At 46.5% G+C, this 23,726-nt stretch overlaps 1 protein-coding gene across 4 annotated transcripts in view; it reads right to left on the reverse strand.

Annotated features, from left to right (window-relative positions):
• The window catches only part of CACNA2D2 (calcium voltage-gated channel auxiliary subunit alpha2delta 2), a 721,727-nt gene that overhangs the window by 208,604 nt on the left and 489,397 nt on the right, over positions 1-23,726 (reverse strand). For all 4 annotated transcript variants that reach the window (XM_019547467.1, XM_019547466.1, XM_019547465.1 and 1 more), the window contains exon 5: positions 12,401-12,445. In XM_019547467.1, the coding sequence (XP_019403012.1) occupies positions 12,401-12,445 (45 nt within the window). The remainder of the gene's footprint in view (positions 1-12,400; positions 12,446-23,726) is intronic.

A 23,726-nucleotide genomic window follows, 5' to 3' on the forward strand; every position in this document is an offset into this window, starting at 1 on the left:
CCCCCGCCGCATGCTCAGCGGTGAACCTGGAAGTGGACCGGAAGTACTTCCACCAGGAAGCGCACTGGGTCCTGCCCCATCCCCAGTGATTGGCTATGGGGGGACCCCGGGCATCCCCCCAGACCCAGGAGGCACCAATTGCTGAGTTGAGGGGGACCCCCAATGCGTTCCCTGGAGGACCCAGAAGTGGACCGGAAGTGCTTCTGGTTCACCTCTGGGTCTGCTGCCAAGCGTGCTGGAGAGCCACCTGTGCTCCTGTGGGAAACTCCATCCACCCCAGCATCGCAGCATTCACAAGCCACCTGCTACCTAGAGGTATGCAGGGAAAATATTTAAAGTTGCATCTATGTCCGAATCGCCAAATCTTTCCAGATCTTTCTGAATTGATTTGGAGAGTTCCCATTCGATTCGGAGAGATTAAAGGATCCTCTGATTCCATTCAGATTCGGAGATTTGGCTGCTGAATTGGGTTGACTCTCCGACAAACTGAATCAGGGACTGAAGCTTTGCACATACCCTACAACCAAACACATGGAGATCTGCCTATTTGCATTTCTAACATGTGGCAAGTGTAGGATGCACCAGCAAAGTTATGCTTCTTCCTTTATCACAACTCCCATTTAGCTCAATGGGAGTTCAGCATAACTAAGGACACAGAATCTAGACTGCAGTGCAGCTCAGGCTTCTTCCCTCCCTAATAAAAGGATTGCAACTGTTCATCAAATTCTGTTGCCTGCATTTTGCTTCCACAGCCTTCATTTGCACCGTTGGATTGGAATCCCATCAGAAACAGTCTCTTTCCTAGTTTATACAGCACCTTGCACAATAAGCCCAAATCTCAGCTGAGGCACTTGGGCACTGTCAAATATAAATACTTGATCTCTTTGGCTATCCCTCAGTACAAGGATGATGTTTGCTGGGAGGGCATCATTGGTGAGCTTTAAGATGGGTGAAGAGTCCTATATGTGCTCTGCAAGTTTTTCCACAGATATAACAGGTGGTGCTTTTGCAGGGGGTGGAGGTGGGGAGCACAGCTGTTGACCATGATGTTGTGCATGTTCCTTCCTCTGCTGTTTCTCGGCTTCCTGAGCAAGCCACTTCTCTTCGAAGTGGGCTGTAGCTTGATGTATGGTGCAACACCATTGAGACCTGTTACCAGCCAGCACTTCCCAGTTTGTAAGGTTGATGCCACCTTTCTTAAGGAATGCTTTCAGGGTGTCTTTGTAGTGCTTCCTCTGTCTTCTGTGGGTCTTTCTACCATGACTGAGTTTAGAGAAGAGGACTTGCTTTGGGAGACGAGTGTCAGCCATCCGCACACAGTGGCCAGCCCAGCAGAGTTGATGTTTCATGATCTTCACCTCAGTGCTGGTTATGTTAGCTGTAGAGATGAAGCTGGCATTGGTGCAGTGGTTTTCCCATATAATGCAAAGGATTTTCCTGAGACACTGCTGATGTAACCATTCCAGGCACTTAAGATGGCTTCAATATGTTACCCACATCTCACACCTGTACAGGAGCGTGGAGATAACCACTGCATTGTAGACCAGAATCTTAGTTTCCAGCTGTAGATCTCAATCAGTAAAAAACCAGCAAAGCTGCTTTCTGAAGGGTATGCTGGCACAACAAAACCTATGTTCAATTTCTGCATCAAGAGTGACTGACTGGGAGACGTGGCTACCAAGGAATGGGAAATGCTCAACATTTTCCAGGGGTTCTCCACCAATGGTGATTAGTGGGGGGGGGGGCAGCTTGTGCTGGGGCAAGCTGGTGGAGCACCTTGGTCTTCCCAATATTACGTGAGAGACATCTTTAAGCTAGTGGGAAGCCTCTTGTTTTTGCTGGTTGGAGGGTTCATTTTGCCAACTGCAGAACGTGGTTCTCTTCTGATGGGTAAGTGCTAGGATTTTCCCATTATTCTCATCAAACCAATCTTGGTGATGGTAACCGGAGTATACAATTGATTCAGCACGTGCCTTGTGAATAACATTTTTAAGTTCCTCCCAATGTGCCTGAATGTCTTTGATGTTATCAGGTAGGTGAGAGAGCCTCTCAGTAATGCATTGCTGAAGAGCCATGCATCTAGCTTGGTCTTGGAGTACCTTGACGTTAAATCTCATCCCCATTCCTTTCGGTTTTTTATGGTGTTGTGGTGCAAGCTCCATGTCCATGATTGATCTAAGTGGTGGTCCACCCAACAGTCAGCTGCACCTCTCAGGATTTGCGTGATACAATGATTGTTATGATCGTGGGCTCTGACAACAATATAGTTAAGAAGGTACCAGTGATTGGAGTGTGGGTGTTTCCAAGTGGTCTTATATTTGTCACTCTGCCTGAAGATAGTATTCGTGATGAGCAAGTCATGCTCTGCACATTTGTTGAGGAGGAGGATACCATTGGAATTGACTTTTCCCCACCTCTTCTTTCCCAATGCTGCCACTCCAGAGTCCCAAGTGTCACCTAACTCTTGCTCTGAAGTCACTCATGAGGATGAGCTTATCATCCTTGGCAGTGGCAGTCAGGACTGTGTCAAGAGCTCAGTAGAACTGTTCCTTGTTGACTTCTTCATTGTCAAGTGTGGGGGCATATGCACTGATGACCATAGTATGCTGGTTGTTACTGAGCTTGAGGTGGAGAGTCATAAGGCATTCGTTAATGCCCACTGGGATTTCTGAAAACTGACTAACAATTTTGTTCTTAATGGCAAAGCCAACTCTGTGAATGTGCCTCTCTTTAGGTAACTTTCCTTTCCAAAATAGGTGTAACCACCTTCTCCTTTTTTCAGCTGGCCTTCATCTGCCCAGTAGGTCTCGCTTAGGGCAGCAATATCAATGTCGTATCTTGCAAGTTCTCTAGCTACTATAGCAGTTCTTCTTTCAAGACGCTTACTGTTTGGGGAGTCCATGAGAGTGCAGACGTTCCATGTGGCAAATTCAGTACTTTATTTTGTTGGTTTTGGCTGCAGGTAGAGCGATCCCACTGGATGCAGCAATCCAGCCAGGAGGGTTTGAGACAGCCTATGTTTAGGGCACCTTTTCTAGCCCCTTCCCCATTCAGGATGAGCAGAGGGGATCCTAATGGGGACTGCTCAGTCACAGCCGTAACTGCTGAATTGTACTTTTCTCTTGGTAAGTGCAAAATGAACATCACACAATTGCCACCCACACGCAGATTTGCGATAGGGACTCTCAGAGATCACAGTTCCTGACCCCACTGCCATTTGTCTGCTGATGCAGGACTTGGTTTGTGGGAGATGTTAACATCCCTGGCAGAGGCCTGCACATGACATCTTTTAATGTGGAGAAGCCAGTGTGCAAGCAACAACCACACAAACTTGACAGGAAGGAGCCCTGAACCCAGTGGCAAGGATGTCCAAGACAACTGGAGACCTCCATCCCACTTCAGCCCTCATCCACCTTCACAGCCACTGAGAACCAGCAGGTCCTCAAGTACACCTGTTCCACCACTGAGGTCTTCAGGAGTTTGGACCATGCTTAGACTGGGACCCTGCCTTAAACCTGTTCACTGGGAGAGGCCCTACCAGGAGTACAAGACTCCAGACAACATAGATCTGAGGGTCATTCAAACACACAAGCCTCTCCACCAAGACAAGGTCACGGTCCAAGAAGAGGATAAATACTTGCTAACAAAGCACATTTGACCCCCTCAGAGCCAGTCCTATTCTTCCCTTGGCAATACACTGTCATAGGTCCATGCCTTAAGCTCATCTTTATCCTTAACTACAGCCCAGTTGCACAGGTTGTAAAGCTGCTCTCAGAAGTAGAGATGGCCCCAAACCAGAACTCTTTAACTTTCAAGCCAAGATTGGACACCTTATTTTACAAGAGATTCTCTTGCCTGCCTGGCCCTTGTGGACTTTATGCAGGTGCTCACTAGCCTGTGCTTTGCAGGTCAGATATGCAAATCATAATGAAAAGTGTGGGAATAGTTGATTTTTCAGTGTGATGGCTAAACCAAAAGCCAAAAAAAAAAATTATTTCAGGTTAATTCAAACCAAAAATGTTTCTTTTTAAAATGAAATCAAGCTAAGTTTGATTTCTAACTAAAATATTGCTTCTAAATGAAAAGCCAAAGAAAATAAAGTGTTTTGACTTTTCCAAAATTCCATCCCTGCCCCTTTTCTGAAGTTGAAACTGTTGACTGAATCCAAACCCAAATTGTAAATAGCTTCTCTTACACTGAAAACTGCATTTTTTAGCAAAATATTATATGGAAAATGTGGTCCAGCTTTATTCATAATGGTCATAATATTCATAACAGCATTACACCCTACATATTTTGGGACACAAGGGATCTGAGATCCTAGCCCATTCCCATCCCTATGGTTTCTAGTAGCATTTAACCTCCTAAGGAGCACATTCTCAGTTCATCTCTCAAGATCTTCACGTCTGAGGCTGAACTCTAATCAGAGCTACTCATGAAATAAGGATACCGCTGAATCCAAACATGAACCACACCCTTCCTTAAACTCCAACCCAATTTAAATTTCTGGATGTTTGTCCATGTAATTGGCGTTTATCTGCTAAAAATACTCCTAGTTTAATTTTCCTTACTTAGTTTATGATGACTAATTAAGTAACGTGGATGTGATTTACCATGCCAGATTCACACAGAAATTCAAATAGCAGTTCCTCAGGCCACACGTAACCTCACCTCCTGCAAATACGTGACTTGGACCAGCAGCAGTTCATGACAAATAGATGATAACACCAAAGCAAGGATGTGCTGGTATCAAGGAGACAATATACTGCAATGCTGTTGTATGGGAAATGCATCTTTAGCACAAATGCTCCCTGGCACTGTAGGGAACAACAGGCTTGATCATGAGGTGGCACCCTTGTGGCCATCTTCAGAGGCAACTTGAAGGAGGTCTGAGCCAGTGGAGCTTAACCTATCTGGCGCAGGGCTTGTCTACAGGCCAGATCCCACTGGCAAGGTCAGTCTATTGGCTGGATCCTGTGCAGGATGAGATGCAGAGCTGATCTGCAGGTGAGATCCAGCACACCAGATCTGGCCATGGAGCTACCCCATGCACCAGATCCAGCTGTGGACCAACCCCACATGCCAGATCTAGGTGCAGACTGATTCTTTGTGTTGGCACGATCCCGTGAATGGGACCATATCAGCTGGCCCGTGTGGCTTCCCACAGGGTCTGGAAATTTGGCGGCAGAGGAATGGTGGCTGCTACCACTCCCCTGCTGCAAAATTTCTGGACCTATGGACTGGATGACATGGCTCCATGGGTCAGATGCAGCCCTCAGGCTGGAGGTTGAGCACCACCGGTCTAGGCTGATGTGATCTACAGTTTTTTCCAGCCTGTTAGCTGCAGCAGCTTGGGGCTTCTTCCCACCTAATGATACACAACCTGCCCTGTTCCACCTTGGGAAGTGACCTGCTCAATCTAAAGTAGTCCATGAGATCTTCAGTTGGTATTCCTTACATGCCAAGAGGCTGGAGGGAGGGGCAGCATGTGAAAAACCAGGAAGGGAAAGGTGGTGGAAGGTCAAGTTGAGAGTGGTGATTACTTTAGCTGATTACTTCTTCTGGCTTCTTGGCAGACAACTGATATCACATCAGGCTCAGGACTGAACTCTGGGCTCATGTGACAGAGCTGTAGCAGAGTGAGTGCAAGTTCAAAGGAATCTGAGTGTAACAGAATCCAAGGGACTGTGGCAGGGAGGGGGAGAGGCTAAGTTGGGATCATTTACATGCTGAGAACACCAGATCTTTATCTGCCCCCTGAACGAGGCTCTTAGCCTTTGGGGAGAGTAGTGGGGCCCTAGAAAAATAACTGATGCTCTAATGCTGGAGTGCGCCCTGCAGGCAGCACCAACCATGCTTTTTCAGAAAGTCAACCATCCCTTCCTGTCTGGGGGCCAGTGACAGCAATACAAATTGTTCCAGTCCTGAGTCCTCCCCTGAATGCAGAAGTGGGGAGCTTTTATTTCTGGAATCCAGTGTTACTCCATGTAATTCACCCTGCAAGTGAGGAGAAGGCTGAAAGGCCAGGACTGTATCAGAGACAGGAAGGGGAAGGAAACAGAGAAGAAGCGGAGCACTCCTCAAGTAGAGGGCTGTGTGATGACTGAGGCTGGGAGACCTTGGAGCCTGTGATAGTTTGTTCCCTCAGTTAGGAAGAAGCATTAACAAAGAACGGACTAGAATGGCAAGGTCAAGGAAAGCCATGCACTGCATCTCTTTACATGAGGGACTGCAGCACAATTATACAACCTGCCGGTGATGGAAATGGCAGCTTTCAGGTTTGTAGGATCTGCCATGTGCACAGTCACTCTTTTAGAAGCTTAATTTCCTCCACAGCTATAAACAGTGAGGCACAGAGAAAGGGAAACCTATCTGGAAGCTGTGCTATTTCTAGACTTGCTGTATCTACAGCTACAACTTTCACACTCTGCTTCTTGTATATAAAAGGTCAGAGTGAGAAGATGTCTGTTGTGATTTCTCATGTTGACTAGTCATTTATACAAATGCACGAGGCAGGATAAAAAGATAAGTGAATCAAAGCTTACATGTGTCAAGCTAAGGCATGGAGCTGGAACACTGGATGATACACGGGGATCATAACACCAGAAAGGTCCAACAGAATGATGTCATCAGTCCGTACCTACAACTGTGTAGTAGCTGCTCTGTCCCAGTCATAAAAGGAGCAACTGCAAAAAGGCCTGACTGCTTTTTGATAATTGTGGACCTTAATGATTTACCACTGATCTGTGGCAAAAAAATTAACTTGTGTGTTATGGGATAATGGGCCAGGTCTTTCAGCAGTGTCAACCTCCACAGCTCCGCTGACTGCAATGAAGTGGTACAGATTTACTCCAGCTGGGGATCTGTCCCAGAAGAGGTTGGCTCCAGTTATGGTCTGAACACTGTCCCTTGTCATAAACACAATAATAAAGTCAGGAAAATAACTATAATTTTCAATCGCTCCACCAGTGGTATCCAGCAGAGAATGTTAGTTGAGTGCTACTCTATGAATAAACATTGCCTCCCTTGCTGAAGAGGAGAGGCAAAAAGTTCCTGACTTCTGTAAACATTCGGAGTATCATGAGGTCCCTGAGCGAGTCTTCTGGTATACCCAGCTCAGATGGGAAAAAAAATTAAATTAAATTAAAAGCATGTTGAAGATGAGAGCAGAGCTGAAGTGCAGGCAAAATGAATGGGAAACGCAGTTCTATTTTCCCCCACATTTAAGCCTAGCATGAGGCTCATGAATAAAGTCACAGTTTCACTGAATAGGCATTGTCTATTAGAACTAACTTCATTTCAGGGAGCTCATGCTCAATTTAAATCTGAAAAATGGAACTAAATAAAGAAAAGATGGGTTTTGCTACTTGGTTCAATTGCATGCATCCTGATATCATTTTTTTTTAATCTCATCATCTTTTCTTTCTTTTATTTTAGTTGGAATTAAATTATCTGGGATTTCATTGGGAAGCAGTAATAGTGTTAATAGCTAGTGTCCTATCCATGGAAAATTATAAGCGTTTTCAATAGGGTACTGAAAATCTTGATATAAATAAAAAAAATAAGAGTGGTGAAGCCCAAAGAGGAAGCGATTCAGAGCGCTGCCATTGGCATAGATACAAACCACTGCCTTTGTTTGTTTCATTGGCCAGAAATTAAGTTCCTTTTGGTCCCCACATTGTTAAGATAGCCACTAGCTTTTCACAAGCAGCGATAGCTAGTGTGGGGGGCAGAGCCCTTATAAGGATCTGAAACTACAAGGCATCACCACCTGTAGCAGCATCCTTCCACTCATACTTGATCAATCTGCACCCCGGTGTTGAAAGATGCAGATGTTCCTGTAGCGACAATTTACTCCTGGGGACAGAGAAACAGCAATTCCCACTGTTCCCCAAGGGCTGCACAAAAACATACAGCAAACCTGCTGGAGCAATTTGAGCAAACCCTCTTTGAGCAATATCCTGGAGCAGACCATTTCTCAATCATCCTAAGCCTACAACCCTATGAATGTCCTTGCTAACATTGTAGGCACCCTCACCTATTGGAAAGCAGATTGGTTCTTGTATTCAGGATCGCCTTTCTATCACTGGGGCCTACCATCTTCTGTTACCACAGCCAGAGGCCTGGATGAATCCTACGTAACTTTGGTTGAAAGCACATCCTACTAATTAAGCCAAAGCACATGAGAAAGTAATAAACAGGTTCTTCCCAGGAGATGCCCAGATCTCAATTCTCAGAGACTGCTGTAGGCCAAGTCTCAAGTAAGTTGCAGAAGTGAAAGCTTTAGATAGGCTTTCATGGTGTTTCAGTGCCCCTGCTTCATGACAGTGCTGCCAGCCTCTCAATTTCCCAAGTTCTGCAAATGCTTTTGTAGGCAAACTCAGTCTTTTCCAAATGGGAAAAACATGGTGGATCTACTCTAAACAAAATGAGATTCTTCTCCTTGCTAGTCAGTGGTTGGCTATCACCCCAAAACAAGAAGGTTTATAGTCCTCAGATTTTTTAATCCCATATAATGTGACTGCTCTTATTGCGCATGTAAATTTCTAATTCTCCTCCTTCCCCTCCACCTGAGCCTGCAGGCCCATGCCCTTACCCACTCCAGTCCAGCAGGCATGCTGGCTGCATCCCCACCTGGGTTTCTTACCCCTAGCCCTTTGTCAGCCAGCTCTCACTGCTTTGGCTAGATAGCAGAGGGGAAGGGCCAACACTGCTTTCCTTGAGCAGTCAGCACAGCCCAGGCCAGAGCTGCAAAGCATCCAGGGTGCTGGGGGACTATGGTTTAACTTGAAACAGGAAGGGGTCTGGGACAGAAGTTTCATAAACTGGTTTCATAAACTGGTTTGATCTAAATCATTTAAGTCTGGTACTACACTCAATCAGATTTATCTTAAACCAGTTTTAGCCATTTTGAAACTGGTTTATGTGCACTGAACTTTTGTTTTGTTATGGGTTTAAACCAGTTTCTGATGACTTAACTCGATTTATGTGCAACTCCAGTCCCTAGCCCTAGTACTAGCTGATGCTAAGTATTTTGGAAAACCAGGTCTTGTACTTCTTAGACTGGGCCAGCAACATTTTGCTATTTAGGATGCTTTTGCCATTTATGACTTGGTGCCCCTGTTCCCCCTCTGCAATTTAAGAATAATATTAGTCCTTCAACACAGAGGGGTACTGTAATACCGATTTCATTAGTGGTGGCAAGGCCCACATTACAGTGATGTTGACGACATAGAAAAGCCCATGATGAAAGGAATAATTCTGTCTTCAGAGTAGGGTTTGAATATAGTGCAGTAAATAAATGCCCCAACACTACACACACAATGAAGAGAAAGTAAAACATCAACAAACTTCTCATTAAGTGAGCACTGTTTCCTTTGTTTAAAAATGGCAAACTCTCTGATTAACACCCTTCCCACACACAAATTCTGATTAAAAAACCCCAAATCCATGTTTTCCACAATTAAAATGACATGCCACTATATACATACATACATACATACATATATATATATAGAGAGAGAGAGAGAGAGAGAGAGAGTGCTATAAATAGCCACAGTTTCCCATGGTTTGCTTCCTTAAAGAGCAAAACCCATGTTTTTCTCCTTCAAATAAGAAAATCCACATTTTTCTGCAGCAAAAGGAAACTCGGATCATTGCTGAGTACTAAGGGGAGGAAAGGGTTTGGGGGCTAAACAGTATGAGATCATAAAAGTAAAGACTATGCCCCAGACTCAATCCAGCATGAAAAATTTCAGCTAAATGTTTATGATTTGGGAACACGCTAAGCAACTGAATATGAAATCTTATGCTGGTAGTGTCAAGCAACCTTAACTATGGGTATCACTGCTTGAGTCACCAATGATCCTTATCCAATGTGATTTTAAACATCTTAGCCGATGATAGAGCTGCCATGTCGCCTTGAAGGTAATTTGAGATCAGTAAGAACATGAATGATGCAAATATGGCCCTCTGAAGTTAAGAGATCTGTGAATAAAAAACAAAGCCTCATCTTCTCTTTCATGAAAACATCTACCTCACCTCTGCTTTTCCTCTCCCAAAATATTCACAGGGGCTGACAGAGTCTCCGACTTCCCCTAAAAGGAAGTCATGCCTTTTGTCATCACCATTTATTGATTCCTCCACTAGCAAGTTCCTGTCAAACTTCCTATTCCCAGGACAGGAGGGGCAGGCTGTGTGACTCCCTGCTGCGTCAGCAGGGGAAAAAGGTGCCACAGCTTTTGTCAGCAGCCGCACTTTGAAGAAATTGATCTTATCTGATCTGAACTGGCCCTCAGGCACTCTTCTTTCTTGTTATTTCAAAGCTACTGTGACGGAAGAGCTAGATCTGAATATATGATGCGCTGTTTGGAACTAAACTGCTTAATGTTTGTATAAATTCTAGAGCTGGATGAATCCCATTTCTCAGGCCAAGCCCAGGTCTTTGACTAGCTCAGAATCCAGCCTCACCTTCTGGATGTATATTTATAAAGTATTCAGTGAGTAGTTTGAATAAATCAGTTTCAGGCAACGATGGAGGGTTTGTAAGCTGCTCATTGCAGCTTTTTCTTGTTCAGGATATGTGGTGTGAGACTTCACATGACTTCATTTCTGCCTCCATATTGGGCAACCTGAAGCATGTTAGAAATATAACAAAAGGGAAATCCTACAATTTACTACAAATTCACTGAACTTTCAGGATTTGCAAATGTTCTCATGGATGAGTGAGGAATTAAACCAACCTCTCACATCAGGGAATTTCACAACTGCTCAGGACTATGTCCTGGTTTTACTGTCATCTTCTCAGTCCATCAGAGCTCTTCTTGACTTCAAACACAGTATACTCACAAACATAGGAAGGAAAATCTGGGTAAGGTCATCAGGATTTGGCCTTATGTAAATAAACTGTTCTGGCATTCAGAAAGCAACACTTCTCACTGCTGTCTAGGCAATACTCAGTCAGGCTTTGTGCTGCTAACATGGCTAGGCAGCCATTTTTTATGTCAAATAATTTATAGAGCATTTGGCTCACAAGGGTCTGTCTCAGTCAAACCCCATCATCTCTTGCTGTTTCCAGCTTTGACAGCCCTGGAGAGGGAAGCAGCAGCAGGGTGGGCAGGGTCACCAGAATGTCAGCAGAAGCAGCAGGGCCTAACCCATGACTCAGGAGTGTCACCTCCAGCAGCGAGGGAAGCTCCATCTCCAGGGACCTTTGTCCCTTGACTTCTCTGCTGAGGGTGGAAATAAGCATCTGTGCAGCACCACAGCTCTTGTGATGTGGAACCTCCTCATCAGGAATCAAAATCACACATGCTACAGAAAAGCCATGGGATGGCAACAATCTGCATTAACTGCTGACGGGGCAGGCATGGCAAAGGCTATTTACTATCCCACGCCTTCCTGAGATGTTCCCTCCCCCATCTTCAGTGCTAACCCCATAAAGTCTATGGGGAAGCAGCTCTGTGAGAAGCAGAAGCCAATGCTGCCTTATGGCTTCCATCCAACTTGGAGGGCACACTGAGTGCACCTCCCCACTACAGCAGCTCACAGCTGAGAGGATAATCAAGCAAACTGTCTGACTTTTATAGAGCAACTCTCTTTATGAAGGATCCCAAGGTACTTTACAAGCTCCATACCTAGGTAACCTATCACCTTCCAGTAAAATGCAGCCACCTCTGGGGTGAAACAGGGCAACAGCTAATGCTTGTGAAGTGCTTTGAACAGACAAAGCACCGTTTAAGTGCTATCATCACAAAAGTATCTGGCAAATGCCGACCCCCTTGGGAGCCCAGGGAAATTCAAGCTGTCTGGTTTATATTTAAAGCACTGATTGCCAGAATCACAGGATGGCTTTGCTGGGAGGGGGGCTAGAGAATTAGATTCAGTCTCTAATTAAAGCTTTGCTCTTCATTTGAATTTCAGATGCCAGCTTTAATTTTAGAAACTTTCTTAGGCAGTGAAGTGACTTGCCTGAGCGAAAGTGCACCTGGCTCTGGCTGATGGGCCACTGAAGCCTGGGCACAGGCTCACATGGGACAGCAGGGCAGAGCTTTGTGTGGAACAGAAGGAGTGTACGAAGAAGAGGAGAAATCCTCCCCAGGCTGTGGGTTGGAGGTGACCCACTGGGTGGAGTGGCTTTTGCAGACCCTAAGAGATCCTCTTTGTAGGTGACAGAGCGAGAAAAGCAGGCCCCCAACTCAAGTTGCTTATGCTCGCTTTTCTCCCCTTAGTCCCCAGACCTGAGCTCTGCTATGTCCACAGCTTCCTCAATAGCACGATGCCCTGAGTGTGTGTAGGAAGTGCATGAGAAGGGCAGACAAAGGAAAGCATCAGTCCACATGTACCCTCTGCTCATGACACAGCTAGGACATGTGACCTAGGGTGCAGGGATTGTACTTACATATTCGGTGTCTGCCTTGGAGTCGTAGTATTCAATATCCTCCTCCTACAGAGAAAAAGGGAGAGGACCGGTTAGCTTAATATACAATCCAGGATGGCAGGACACAAACCCTCTATCACCCATATGTTCAGAGGGACTGTGCATTTTTGCTGCCTGTCTGTATGGGGCATATGCCACAAAGACAAATAGAAACATGGTATTGCTTAGAAGGAATTTCCCACAGGATATATGGGAACTTAAAAACAATCCAACCCTTGAGCCATTGCATTGATAGGAGCTGGCCTTTGGCTTCCTCCTTTCTCCTTGGACATTTTTTTCCAGTTTCTAAAACTGTGTGTTAATTGTAGCACTTGCTTTACCAGCACAGGCTCAGCACCAGTGTCAGCAGAGGAGAGGTGCCTCCCAACTTTACTCCTGCCTGACCTTCTGCTGACATCATGATGCATCCTCACAAGGGGCTACGATGTCACTTGTCCTTTCATCATTACTGCTATAGCCTTGATGACATGGGCCTACATTATCAAAGAGGGGCTGTGATGCTACAGCCCCCCAAAAAGTCAGTTGTGAAGTTATAGCCATAAAAAAAGCTGCTTTACTTCAACCGCAAGTTACCGGTCTTGAGGCAGGAATTGCTGGGAGAAATCTATGGTCTGTATTATTAAGTCCAGTACTCTCTTATAGCTTTAAAATCTAGGATGCTACAAAAACTTGCACAAGGATCCTCTGTGATGAGGGGACATCCCATTATAGAGGATCCTTGTTCAAATTTTCATGTCATCCTAGATTTTAAAGGCACAAGAGAGCATTGATGCATGCTGGTGGGGGCAGGCTAGAAGAGTCAAGTACTCTTCTTCCCAGACCAGACAACAGCAGAAGCAACCAGACTGAAAAAATAGAGAACAGTTTCATCATTCCCATGGAGAAATACATGCCATTAATTTGGGGCGTTTAGAAACTATTTACGCAAAAAGGTCTGCTCCTATTCCTCTTCCCTGTGTGCTAGGACATGCGGCAGCTGATAAAATTCATAAAGAGGTAGGCAATTCAGAGAGCCGTAATACTGTCAAAATAGAATTTTATATTCCATCAAAAGGGGTAATTAAAGGGCACTCGGAGAATCTATTCTGCATGCAGGGTTGACAGCCTGAATGAAGCAGCGAAGGCAGTGCGCGCCGTGCTAACATGTCTGCCATTCAATCAGCCTTCCCTAGCTGCTGCACAAAACCATCTTTCTTTCCCAGAGCTGTGAATTCACAGACAGAGTTTTATTATTATTACTATTATTATTTAAAGAGGAAATTGATCTGTGCTGAAAACAGCAGGTCAGGCAAGAAACTCCACCCACTCCTATGGGGATCTCAATCCTTCCCCCCGCAACATGGGCACATCTGTGACAGAAGCCCTGTGGGCCCTTCTTAGCAAAGTGGCTCACACGAAGCCCCATGACATAGCTATGAAAATGTATGGATGTGGGAGAAGGGGCTGCCTAAAAATGCACGTCAGCTTGGCTGTCACAGTTTTCTGCAGGGACTGGACCTTTATGCAGCAAGCTTGGTCAGTGATGGGGCTTCTGGAGCACAAAGGCAAGAAAACATACTTTGGGGGCATCTGAGGCAGTCACCACACATCCAGCCTGTCCTTGAGTCTGTGATCAGCAGAGGCTGAGAAAGCAGAAGATGCTGGTTGGACAGAGGGATAGCAGGACATCTTGTCTTTGTGGCCTGCTGCGAAAAGGAGCTGGTGATGTTGGGGGATCTGCATGGGACTCCTGTGTGTCTCTGGATGCACTGAGGGTAGGGGAGAGGGAGCTAGCAGCTGCTGCAGGAGCAGGACAGGATGAGAATCAGAGCTCTGGGACGTAGGGACAAACCTGCATGTCATGCTGCACAGAAGAACCAAGAGTGATTGATGGCTACTGTACTGTTTGTGTCTGATCAAGGGTGCCCACTGCCTGTTTATTCCTGGTAATGGCATTGGAGGAATGTCCCAAGGGCTGCAGGATTATCTCCACCCTAGGGTGAGGGGTGAGTGTTAAAACCCTCTATTGCCAAGCAGAACCCCCACCTGCAAAGGGCTGAGAACTATGTAGGACTGATGACAAAAAACAGTCTGGGAGCACTGTTTGGGTGCTCATGTATTGGCATAGCCCCTGGCTGCTTTGGGCTAAAAACTCTTTTCTTTCAAATGTGGAGGGAGCAGAGAGGCTTTATGGAGCTGTAAGCAAACAGCAGAAGGACAGGTTTTCCACTGTGGGGGGAGCACGCAGCCCCAAGCTGCAGTGTGCACTGTACATAAGGCCAGGGCACAACATTCAGCTCAGGACATAAGAATGTGGGCAGAACTGCTTCACTTCCCCTTGTGCCTCAACTGCAGAGCACAGGTTTGGCCCTAAGCAGTTTGGATGCAGCAGCACTATGTTGCAGATAGAAAAGAATGATGAGTTCAATGGTTATAACCCATACTTCATGGCATATATGGGGCTGCACACAGGGCTCTGTATATGAGTTGGGTGAGTCCTGGGCACTGCCTGGTAATAGGCAGAATCAAGAGTTATCAGGTCAATATAAATAAAAAAAGTCTGTCCCTAAAGACATTACTTTCACTGTTGCAATTTTATTATGCACAATGGCTTTGAGGGTAAATTCACTTAGTGGTTTTGTGTGTCCAAGTTCACATGCCTGAAAAGGGGTGTGGCTGTCACTGGTGAGCCCTCAGCACTACCTGAAAATCAGGCCCCTTTGCTGTGCTTCAAGCTCAATACCCAAAATAACTGATTGTTTTTGAAAACCCTGGTTAGTGCTTTGCATTTATAAGCGTTGTACATACTCCACAGGAGCAGTTCCATCCACTGCAGCCATATCAAGGTAGAATCTGGCAACCTTCTGACAGCACATGGCAATAATAGTGCACAGCAGGTTAGGACAGGACAGGTAGTGAAGAAGAATGTCAAACATTCAATAGAGACTAAAGGTGAGGGGCATTTAGGAGGACAAAATGTAATGATCTTGTTTAGGATCTTTAACAATTGAAGTAGTCATGGCTGTATCTAAGAGATGTCAAGTTAGTAACACAGTGCCCAAGACCACCAAGCTCTGGCATTGGTTCAGTACTCACACAGAGGAATAAATATGCCCTGTTGAATGACCAATTTCACAAACAGCTTGTCAGCAGCATCTATACATGCAATTAGTGCAGTGCAATAAACTCTGGTGTAGTTTGAGCCAGAGTAAACTGCTCCCGGGTGCAGTATTTACACCGGGGTGGGGCAAATATGGCCCATGGGCCAAATATGGCCTGCCAGGCCATTCTATCTGGCCCCTGGGGCCCCTAAAAAATTAGAAAATTTGTATTTATCTGCTCTTGGCTGTCTGTCAAAGATGCCAAGAGACAGGGGCAGTAGGACACAGGGGAAGCTGGCAGGACCCAACAGCCAGGCTTGCCCAGCCCATATTTTGCCCCACCTGCACCCCCAGCCTTTCCCACCCAGAAGCCTCTACCTAGCAGAGCCTTTTGGCCTGGGACCCTGGGGCTGTTCCTGCCTCTCTGCACCAGAGGGAAATTCAAGTAAATGTGTGGGGGTGGGGGACATAGAGAAGGGCAGAGGGGATCGCCCCAGTCCTTGGGGCCAGGCCAGGCTGGGCTAGCTCCTGCTGAGTCCTAAGATCCAGCCATGCAGTCAGGAACCACATGGTGCAGGAGTGGGCAGGGAAGTGGTGAAAGCAGCTTCAGGTGGGTGGGGGGGAGTGGCAACAAATGGTGTGGGGCACACGGCACATGGGACACAATGGTGGCAGACTACTACAGACCTCCCACCCAGAATCAAGAGCTTGTGCAGTGACATCTGGGTGGGGCCAGCGCCGGTAAAGCCCAGAGTGGGGCAGGATCCAGGCTGGCAAGTGCTCTGGAGCCTGGCTGGCTCCCCCTTGTCCCTGCTGGCACAACCCATCCCAGCTCCATGGGCCCCACACTCTCGCTCAGCTGTTGCTGCACTCCACATGCCCACTGCTGCCACTCCCCACCCACCTGCTACCACTTTCAGCACTTCCCTACCTGCCTGCTGACTGCTCTTACACCACATTGTTCCTGACTGCATGGCCAGACCATGGGAGCACAGGACCGGTGCTGGTACCCCAGGGCCGGGGGGAGGGGAAAGAGAGAGAGCAATGAGGGAGAGACAGCATGTGTGTGTACAATGAAGGAGAGAGGGACAGAGTGTGTGTGTGTGTGTGTGTGTGTCTGCGTGCGCACACACACGCAATGACAGAGTGTGTGTGTGTTCATAGGGTAAGTCCCACACGCACATCCCACCATTTACATGCACTCACACCCCACCACACTGCCATACATGCTGACCCCACACCCCACATCACATACTTCAGTCACTCTCCCCCCACACACAGGCCCCCACAAGCCTCATACCTACCCACACCCCACATATCCCCATAAACACCCTCATGCTCCATTACCCCACACCCACACCTATCCATCTCCTAACCTCCACATACACACACCCTCCCCCACACACCCACAGCCCCCCACAAACCTATACCCACCCCTCATGCCCCCACAATATACAAGAGTAAGACTTCATTTTAAGCTATTGTGCTATCACCTCTGTGTATACTACACATACACATGTGAATCAGGACAAAAATATTTTTTGAAATCAAATTAATGAATGTTGTAGATGTTCACTTTTTAGCATATAATTTGGTATTTTTCTGGTTCCAAGACAGCATTACTGAAAGGAGTACTTCTGGGGTGGGGCAAGGAGAGGGATTTCTGGTGGCAAAAGTCAGGGGTTAGAGGGTGGGATTTCCAGTCACAAGATAACAACCAGGGTCCAGGGCACCCGTCAAGGGGCAGGTCTAACCATGTGGCTCTTGACAGCTTGCCAAAACTCAGTAAGTAGCCCTCCAACTGAAATAATTGTCTGCCCCTGGTCTACACATATGCCCAAGATAGCAGCAATGTGAGCTGGAGAGGAGCAGGCCACCAGCTGGCTGGGCTGACTGGGAACAATTTATGCCCCCACTCACCATCTACATATGCATTTCACCACAACAAAGTACTCCACTATCCTACGATAGAGTTAATTAGCTTACTGCATCCTAAGACTGTTGCACATGTAGACAGTGATGCTTTACTGTGGAGCTAATTAGTCTACTACAGTAAAGTACATGTAGATGCACCCACTGGCTGCATCCAGACAAGCGCGCGGCCATGTGGTATGTGGTGCCACAGACACGGCTGTGGTACCACATACTATGCATTCAGGTATGCTCCATGCTGCAAGGTAGCAGCATGGAGGGGGGTTTTGACTCCAGGAGATTCCAGGGTCAAAAAAACCTGCGTGCACCAAAAAAAAAAAAGCAGCAGGGCAGCGCATGTCGGGAAAGTGTGAGCTGCCCAAAACTGGAGCCTGGCTGGCATATCCATACTCCAGCTGCCAGCCTGGCTCCAAGTGGCAGGTTCACCACTGCTACAGCCCTGGGAGGGCCCCAGGACCCTAAGTAAGGCTGCTGAGGCCAGCCCAGTGCTGGCCACAGCCTCCCCTACCCCACCCGGGGTAACCTGCCACGTACCAGGGGGCACATGACACAGATGCTCCCTGGAGACAACTAGCAGTGGCACAAAGTGTCCCTCTGCTTCTTGTCCCCAGGGAAACAAACATCCATGCTCGTGTGGATGCGGCAACTACACAGCAGCTTATAGGCAAGTTTCACTTAACATTGTGCTCTCAGTTCACACCTCTCTTTACTTAGGCAGAATACCTGTTCTGTCTCCAGCTCATATATGTATAAAATCCCCACCAACTCTATTCCCTTGTCTTTCCCTTCCAGTTTGAGGATGATATTCACTGTTGACAGCAAGTCTCTCTCTCTGGTCCATCATCATCCTTACCATAACAAACTCTTCCCAAGACTTCACCATTCCCATTTGCAGCACACCACAGCCCCTTGGTCAGCCAGAAAAAATGCAGTTCCTTTAGTACACAAAGCCACTCCATCCAGATCAGGCATGTATGCCATCCCTTGGTTCTGATTCTTTACCACCAATGCATTTATGCATTGGCTAAGAGTTACATCTGCAAAATTACATGCCTGAAAATTAAACTTCTTGTGAGGCTGCCAATATTACCAGTGCCATTATGCTGACCCCAGTAAGAACTGGAACAAAGAGCTTAGCGATGCTAACCCTGCTCTGGAGTTATCCTTTAGACAAAAATCTACTCAGCTAAAGTGATTTCCTGTGTCTTCTCTGAATTGCTAAGATGCAAGCTGACAGGATCCTCATGCTTAAAGAGATCTGAGCAAATTACTTAGGTGAGAACAATCACTAGGGTGATGTCTGCTGGTTAGAAAGGAAACATATCACATTAGGACTCAGGTTATCTTTAACATTCAACACTGAATGTACCCTCTTCCTCACAGATTAACTAGGAATTGGGGCCAGGGAACAGTCCCACAGCTGAATGCATTTGCTCTGTCCTCCCCCTCCCCCCGTGAGAGGTTTAGGAAAGAGATGGTTGGAGTTAGACCGAATTGTCCCCATGATTGTGAGGCAAAGATGGGAAAAAACTTATAGAAAGTGTTTGGAAAAGGGGCGAGATGATGGGAGAGAGTGGGGAGAGGCATATATACTGCTCAGCCATACAGGACTTCTGCAGGTGAAGCAGTGTGGAATATCTCAGTAATAACTTGCTCTTTGATCGTTAAGTGAACACACTCATGCTGCACCAGGGAAAGAAGAGAATCCTGATGTATTAGGCTGGAGATGGGGACTAAGACTGGTTGTGTCCCATAATGCCTTCCAGCCACATCAAGTACAGGAGAAAAGACAATCGTCTTTGGCCAACAGCTTTTAAAAATGGTTGCCTTAATCTGTCTAAATCCATATTTGTGCATCTAAAAATTGGTCTGATTTTTCTAGTGGTTCTCGCTGACAGTATTAGAAGCTTCTGAGTGATCTTCACTTTTGGAAATCAGGCCCCATCCCTCTTTTTTCCTCTCTCTGAAGGTTTTCTCTTGCCTTTCATCACTAGTCATTCTCACCCTGCATGTAAAATTCATAATGCTTGCAAAAATCCTAGTGGACATTATGGAATTTCTGACATTCTTCCTTTCTGGGTTAAACATTTTTCATGGGGTATGCATGTGTGTGTCAGTGTGTGATTAGTTTATTTCCAGGTTTTTTAAATTTATTGCTATCTTTTTATGGGGAGGGATGGTTGGATAACTGGGTGACACTACTGGGAGAATCATTCTTTCTGTGGTGGGAAGGCTTTTTCAAAGAGGAGGAATTTGCAGTATCTCTGAAAGAAGGTCAGAGTCTAGATTCATCCACTCTCCATTGGGACTTTGTTCCATAGCCAGATTTCCCTGACTGTGAATAGCTAAATATGGAATTAGGAACATGATGTAAGTCACCCCATTTTGAAAACTAGGTCACACAAAGAAAGAAACATGGAAATAATGAAAGGGAAATGATCTGCTCAGTCATTTCAGCCAACCTGGGAATGAGGCTCAGTGCAAGTTTTTTTCTTTCATATAGATTATTTTGTAGAGTTTTGCTCAATACAATTCTAAAGTGAATTTCCATCATTTCCCATGGAACCTACAAAGACACGCTGAGCCTGGCAGACTGCCTGTGATCCAAGAAACCACTCCATGTCATTCATGACGGTAAGAACGAAGGCTGAGACCACTGCTACTCTTCTAGTTGCCTGAAAATAGCTTCTGATTGGGTAGAATAGAAACTACATGAAGATAGCAAAGCAAAGGTCTACTTTACATAAGCTTATAGATCCTGACAGAACAGGCTCACTGGAAACTAAAAATTTCTCCTTGCTTTCCCATAGCTTGATAACAGCCATGAAGTTCTTACATACAAGATGCCTCTAGGGTTTGGAACACCTGCCGCTCACAAACACACAAGCTCTTCCAGCGTTCCTTCCCTTTGCACTGTTCCTGAACTTCTCCTACTCCTGGTTTCCAACCTGCAGTGGTAGCAGGATGCCCTTCCCCTCCTCCAGTCACCACTGATGACTGTTCAGTGAATGCAACTTGGAGCCAGGGAGTCCTTGATGATGGCCCTTCAGTGTCAGAGCTGTGGACTATTTTACTAGATATTTTTCAACTAGAGCAGGGCTGTCTAATTGGAGGCATGCAGGCTGCAGGCAGCCCAGAAAGGGTTGATCTGCAGCCCCTGGGCTCCCACATAGCAGTTGCTTCCCTTAGCACACTGCCTGCACCAGGTGCTTTGGGCTTCCCCATGTCATCTGCTTCCTTTGCTTTCCCCAGAGGGTGACAGATTAACTCCCCCTTGCCCCAGGGAGGGGAGTACACATGCCCACATGAATGGTGTAGTGGTGGTGCGAAGGTGCCCACTCACACACAGTATAATAGTGGGGGGTGTCACCCATACATGTTGCGGGATAGGAGGTTCACCGGTGCATGCAGTGAGGACAGGCTGCACAGGAGTAGCCCAGGGAATCTGTGGTTGTCACTACTGCAGCCTGAAGGTCCCTGATGGGACAGCCTGTGTGGCCTGCAACCTCTGGGCACTTCAAAGTTAGACTGCCCTGAAATACGGCTGCTCCCTTCCAATTTATATCACAGTTAAATCAATCTTAATTTTAGGTCCCAGCTCCTTGGGGTTAGGATTCATTTCATCTGCTTTCTGACACACTGCTCTCCAATTTATTACCTGTCCTTATGTTTCAGAACCTCTCCCAGGAGTATCACTCATGGGCTTTCCATTGGTCCTCACTTTGTGCAATGAAAACATTTCCTTTTTCATAATCCTGAGTTACACTTCAATGTTACCTTGAGTGTATGAGGTGTTATAATCTCCTATTGACTGCTTCTGTGCTCTTTGTGATGTGGTAATCCCTCAGCAATTTCAAGTCACACAATGCAGCCATGCTGCAAGATCAGATCTAAAGAGGCTGTAAAAACCCTTGCATCAGGTAGCAAAAAATGTTGGGAAAAGCATGCGACTGGCTAATTTCTCCCTCCGTACCCCATTGCAGTCATATCACGCATGAGTAACAGAAAGAATCTGATCCATGTGCTCACTCCTCAGTGCTCACACATGCTTCTAAAAAATAAGGCCCTATTAAAAATAATTTATAGCATCCCTTGCTAAACCCACATTTCCTAGCATTCCAGCTAAACTGGCACTCCAGTGTCCATGTCAGAACACCTGGTTAGTAGCAAGCGCTGTAATAAAGGTTGCTAATGGTTTAAAACATACTCTCTCCCTGCTTTAACTTGCATCTGAGATGGGTCCCTGAATTATTGCAGGTATATTGCCCTGTCATGTCAGTGGAATCAGTGTGTACAAGGACAAAATGTATTAAATATACAAGTAAGATTGTATGATTGTGAAGAATGCAAGGGGTCAGAATTAAGGTTAGTCAGCCATTTTCTGACTTTTGAGGGTTTAGTAAGCTGGCAGACAGCATACGTACCTCTGGGCCGCTGCTATATATGCACAAGTGTGAGCTATTAAATCCCATTAGTGTCATCTTGTGTTCTGGCTACGAGGACATAATCTGAGCTACACAATGATGACATGAGGTAAATGCCTGACAAGGCCTGCTACAGGTATGTAACTGAGAGTGTACTGGGTGACACTGATGCCATACAGAAATGATGTCAGTGCAAAGGAGACATGTTTGGGCCCTGCCTCTTCCGCAGCTGGAACTGCTAACTTACCACAACCCCCCATGGAAGTCAGGTGAGCCCAGGGATTCTGAGCTGCTGCCATCCTAGGGTGGGAGAATCAAAACCTTCCACTGAGCACAATGTGTGGACTATAGGCTCCCTCCTCAGGTGCACTGTCTCCATCTGACGTCCCATTGTGTTCTGGGGCCAGCTCTGGAGCCTCCAGTATATGACCCCAGTGGCCTCTGGACTCTCCAACAATTGGGTCAGTAAATGGAGATGAAAGGCATGTTTTTCCATTCATTTAAGCTGAAAGCAATGGAATCCTCCAGAGTCTCAATGCTACTTTTAGCTTCTCTGCAGCACATCAGCAATTTAGCCCCGTGTGGGACTCACTTGTCACCTCAATGAAAGAGAATGACAAACTGCAGCCTTGCTGCTAAGTGGGGGCATCTGCTTCTAATTACACAGGTGTATGCCCGAGCTTCACTCCAAGTGGGGAAGGAGCCCAGCAAGGAGCTGGCATATGGGGGGAGCTTCAGACACCAAAATGCAGCAGGGGAGAGAGAAACTGTTCAGTGATAACCTGCTCACAGAGGGGTGCACATAGACGCACACATCTCCACACATGCACCTGCTGGGAAGGATCCAGCTTTTCCTAAACGACCCACATGATTGGCTCTTCAGCAGAGAGACCAAGAACTGAACAGGCTGTTGAGACTAAAAAATCCTTCTTGATGTACCCATGTTTCTGGATTGGGCTAGTCTCAGGCACAGGCACAAGCGTTAACATGGCTTGGGTAGAAAGTTGCAACAGGCAGGTCTCTGTCTGCACTGCAAAGGGGTCTGTAGGATACTTGGGATGGGGCACTGCCAGGTTATACATGCTCTCCAAATCCAGCAGGCGTGAATATGTAACACACACGAGCCCTGAGCATGCCCCCAATAGTGTGGAGCAGGGAAGGTTTTGTAAAGGCCATCTGAACTGCAAACAGAGAAGTGCTGTCCCTGTTCGAAGATGTTGCATTGCAACTGAACTGTCAGACACAAGACCTTGTTCTCCGTGGCTCTGACACCATCCGTGCTCATAACAAAGTGGTTTGACAGTCAGTTGAACAATGGGATAAATTCCATCACCATCCACGCAGTATAATATATATCTACTGGGATGACAGCCAGTGCGGTGGGCACCCAACCAGATATAGTAACTCCTTTTACACTGCCTTCCACCTACATACAGTGGATCTCTCCCATGCTTTGACAAAGAACTGACCTATCTACCCCATGTCACACACTCAGCGCCACTAGTGCACTGATCCTCCTCACGCCTACACTTTTCTTCTTCTACTCCAAGTGGGGCCAGTTTCCCAATTTCACCTGTGTGATGCGCATTAGTAACACAGCAGTTTTTTTGACACTGGGAGATCTTGGTGTCAAAAAGAAAAAACATTGCTAAAAAAGGGGTGCAGCACATGTGACAATAGCATGTGCCACCAGAACTCGGTGCCTGGCTGGCCACAGCCACACGCTGGCTTCCGGTCAGGTTCTGAGTGGCCAGCTTGGCACGGCTGCTGCCCCAGGAGGCCCCCACAACTCCATGTAAAGCTGCTGGGGCAGCACAGGTGCTGCCCCCAGCCTCCCCTACCCCACTTGGG

The sequence above is a fragment of the Crocodylus porosus genome, unplaced genomic scaffold, assembly GCF_001723895.1.
Source record: "Crocodylus porosus isolate Cpor-Errol unplaced genomic scaffold, CroPor_comp1, whole genome shotgun sequence".
NCBI lineage: Eukaryota > Metazoa > Chordata > Crocodylia > Crocodylidae > Crocodylus > Crocodylus porosus.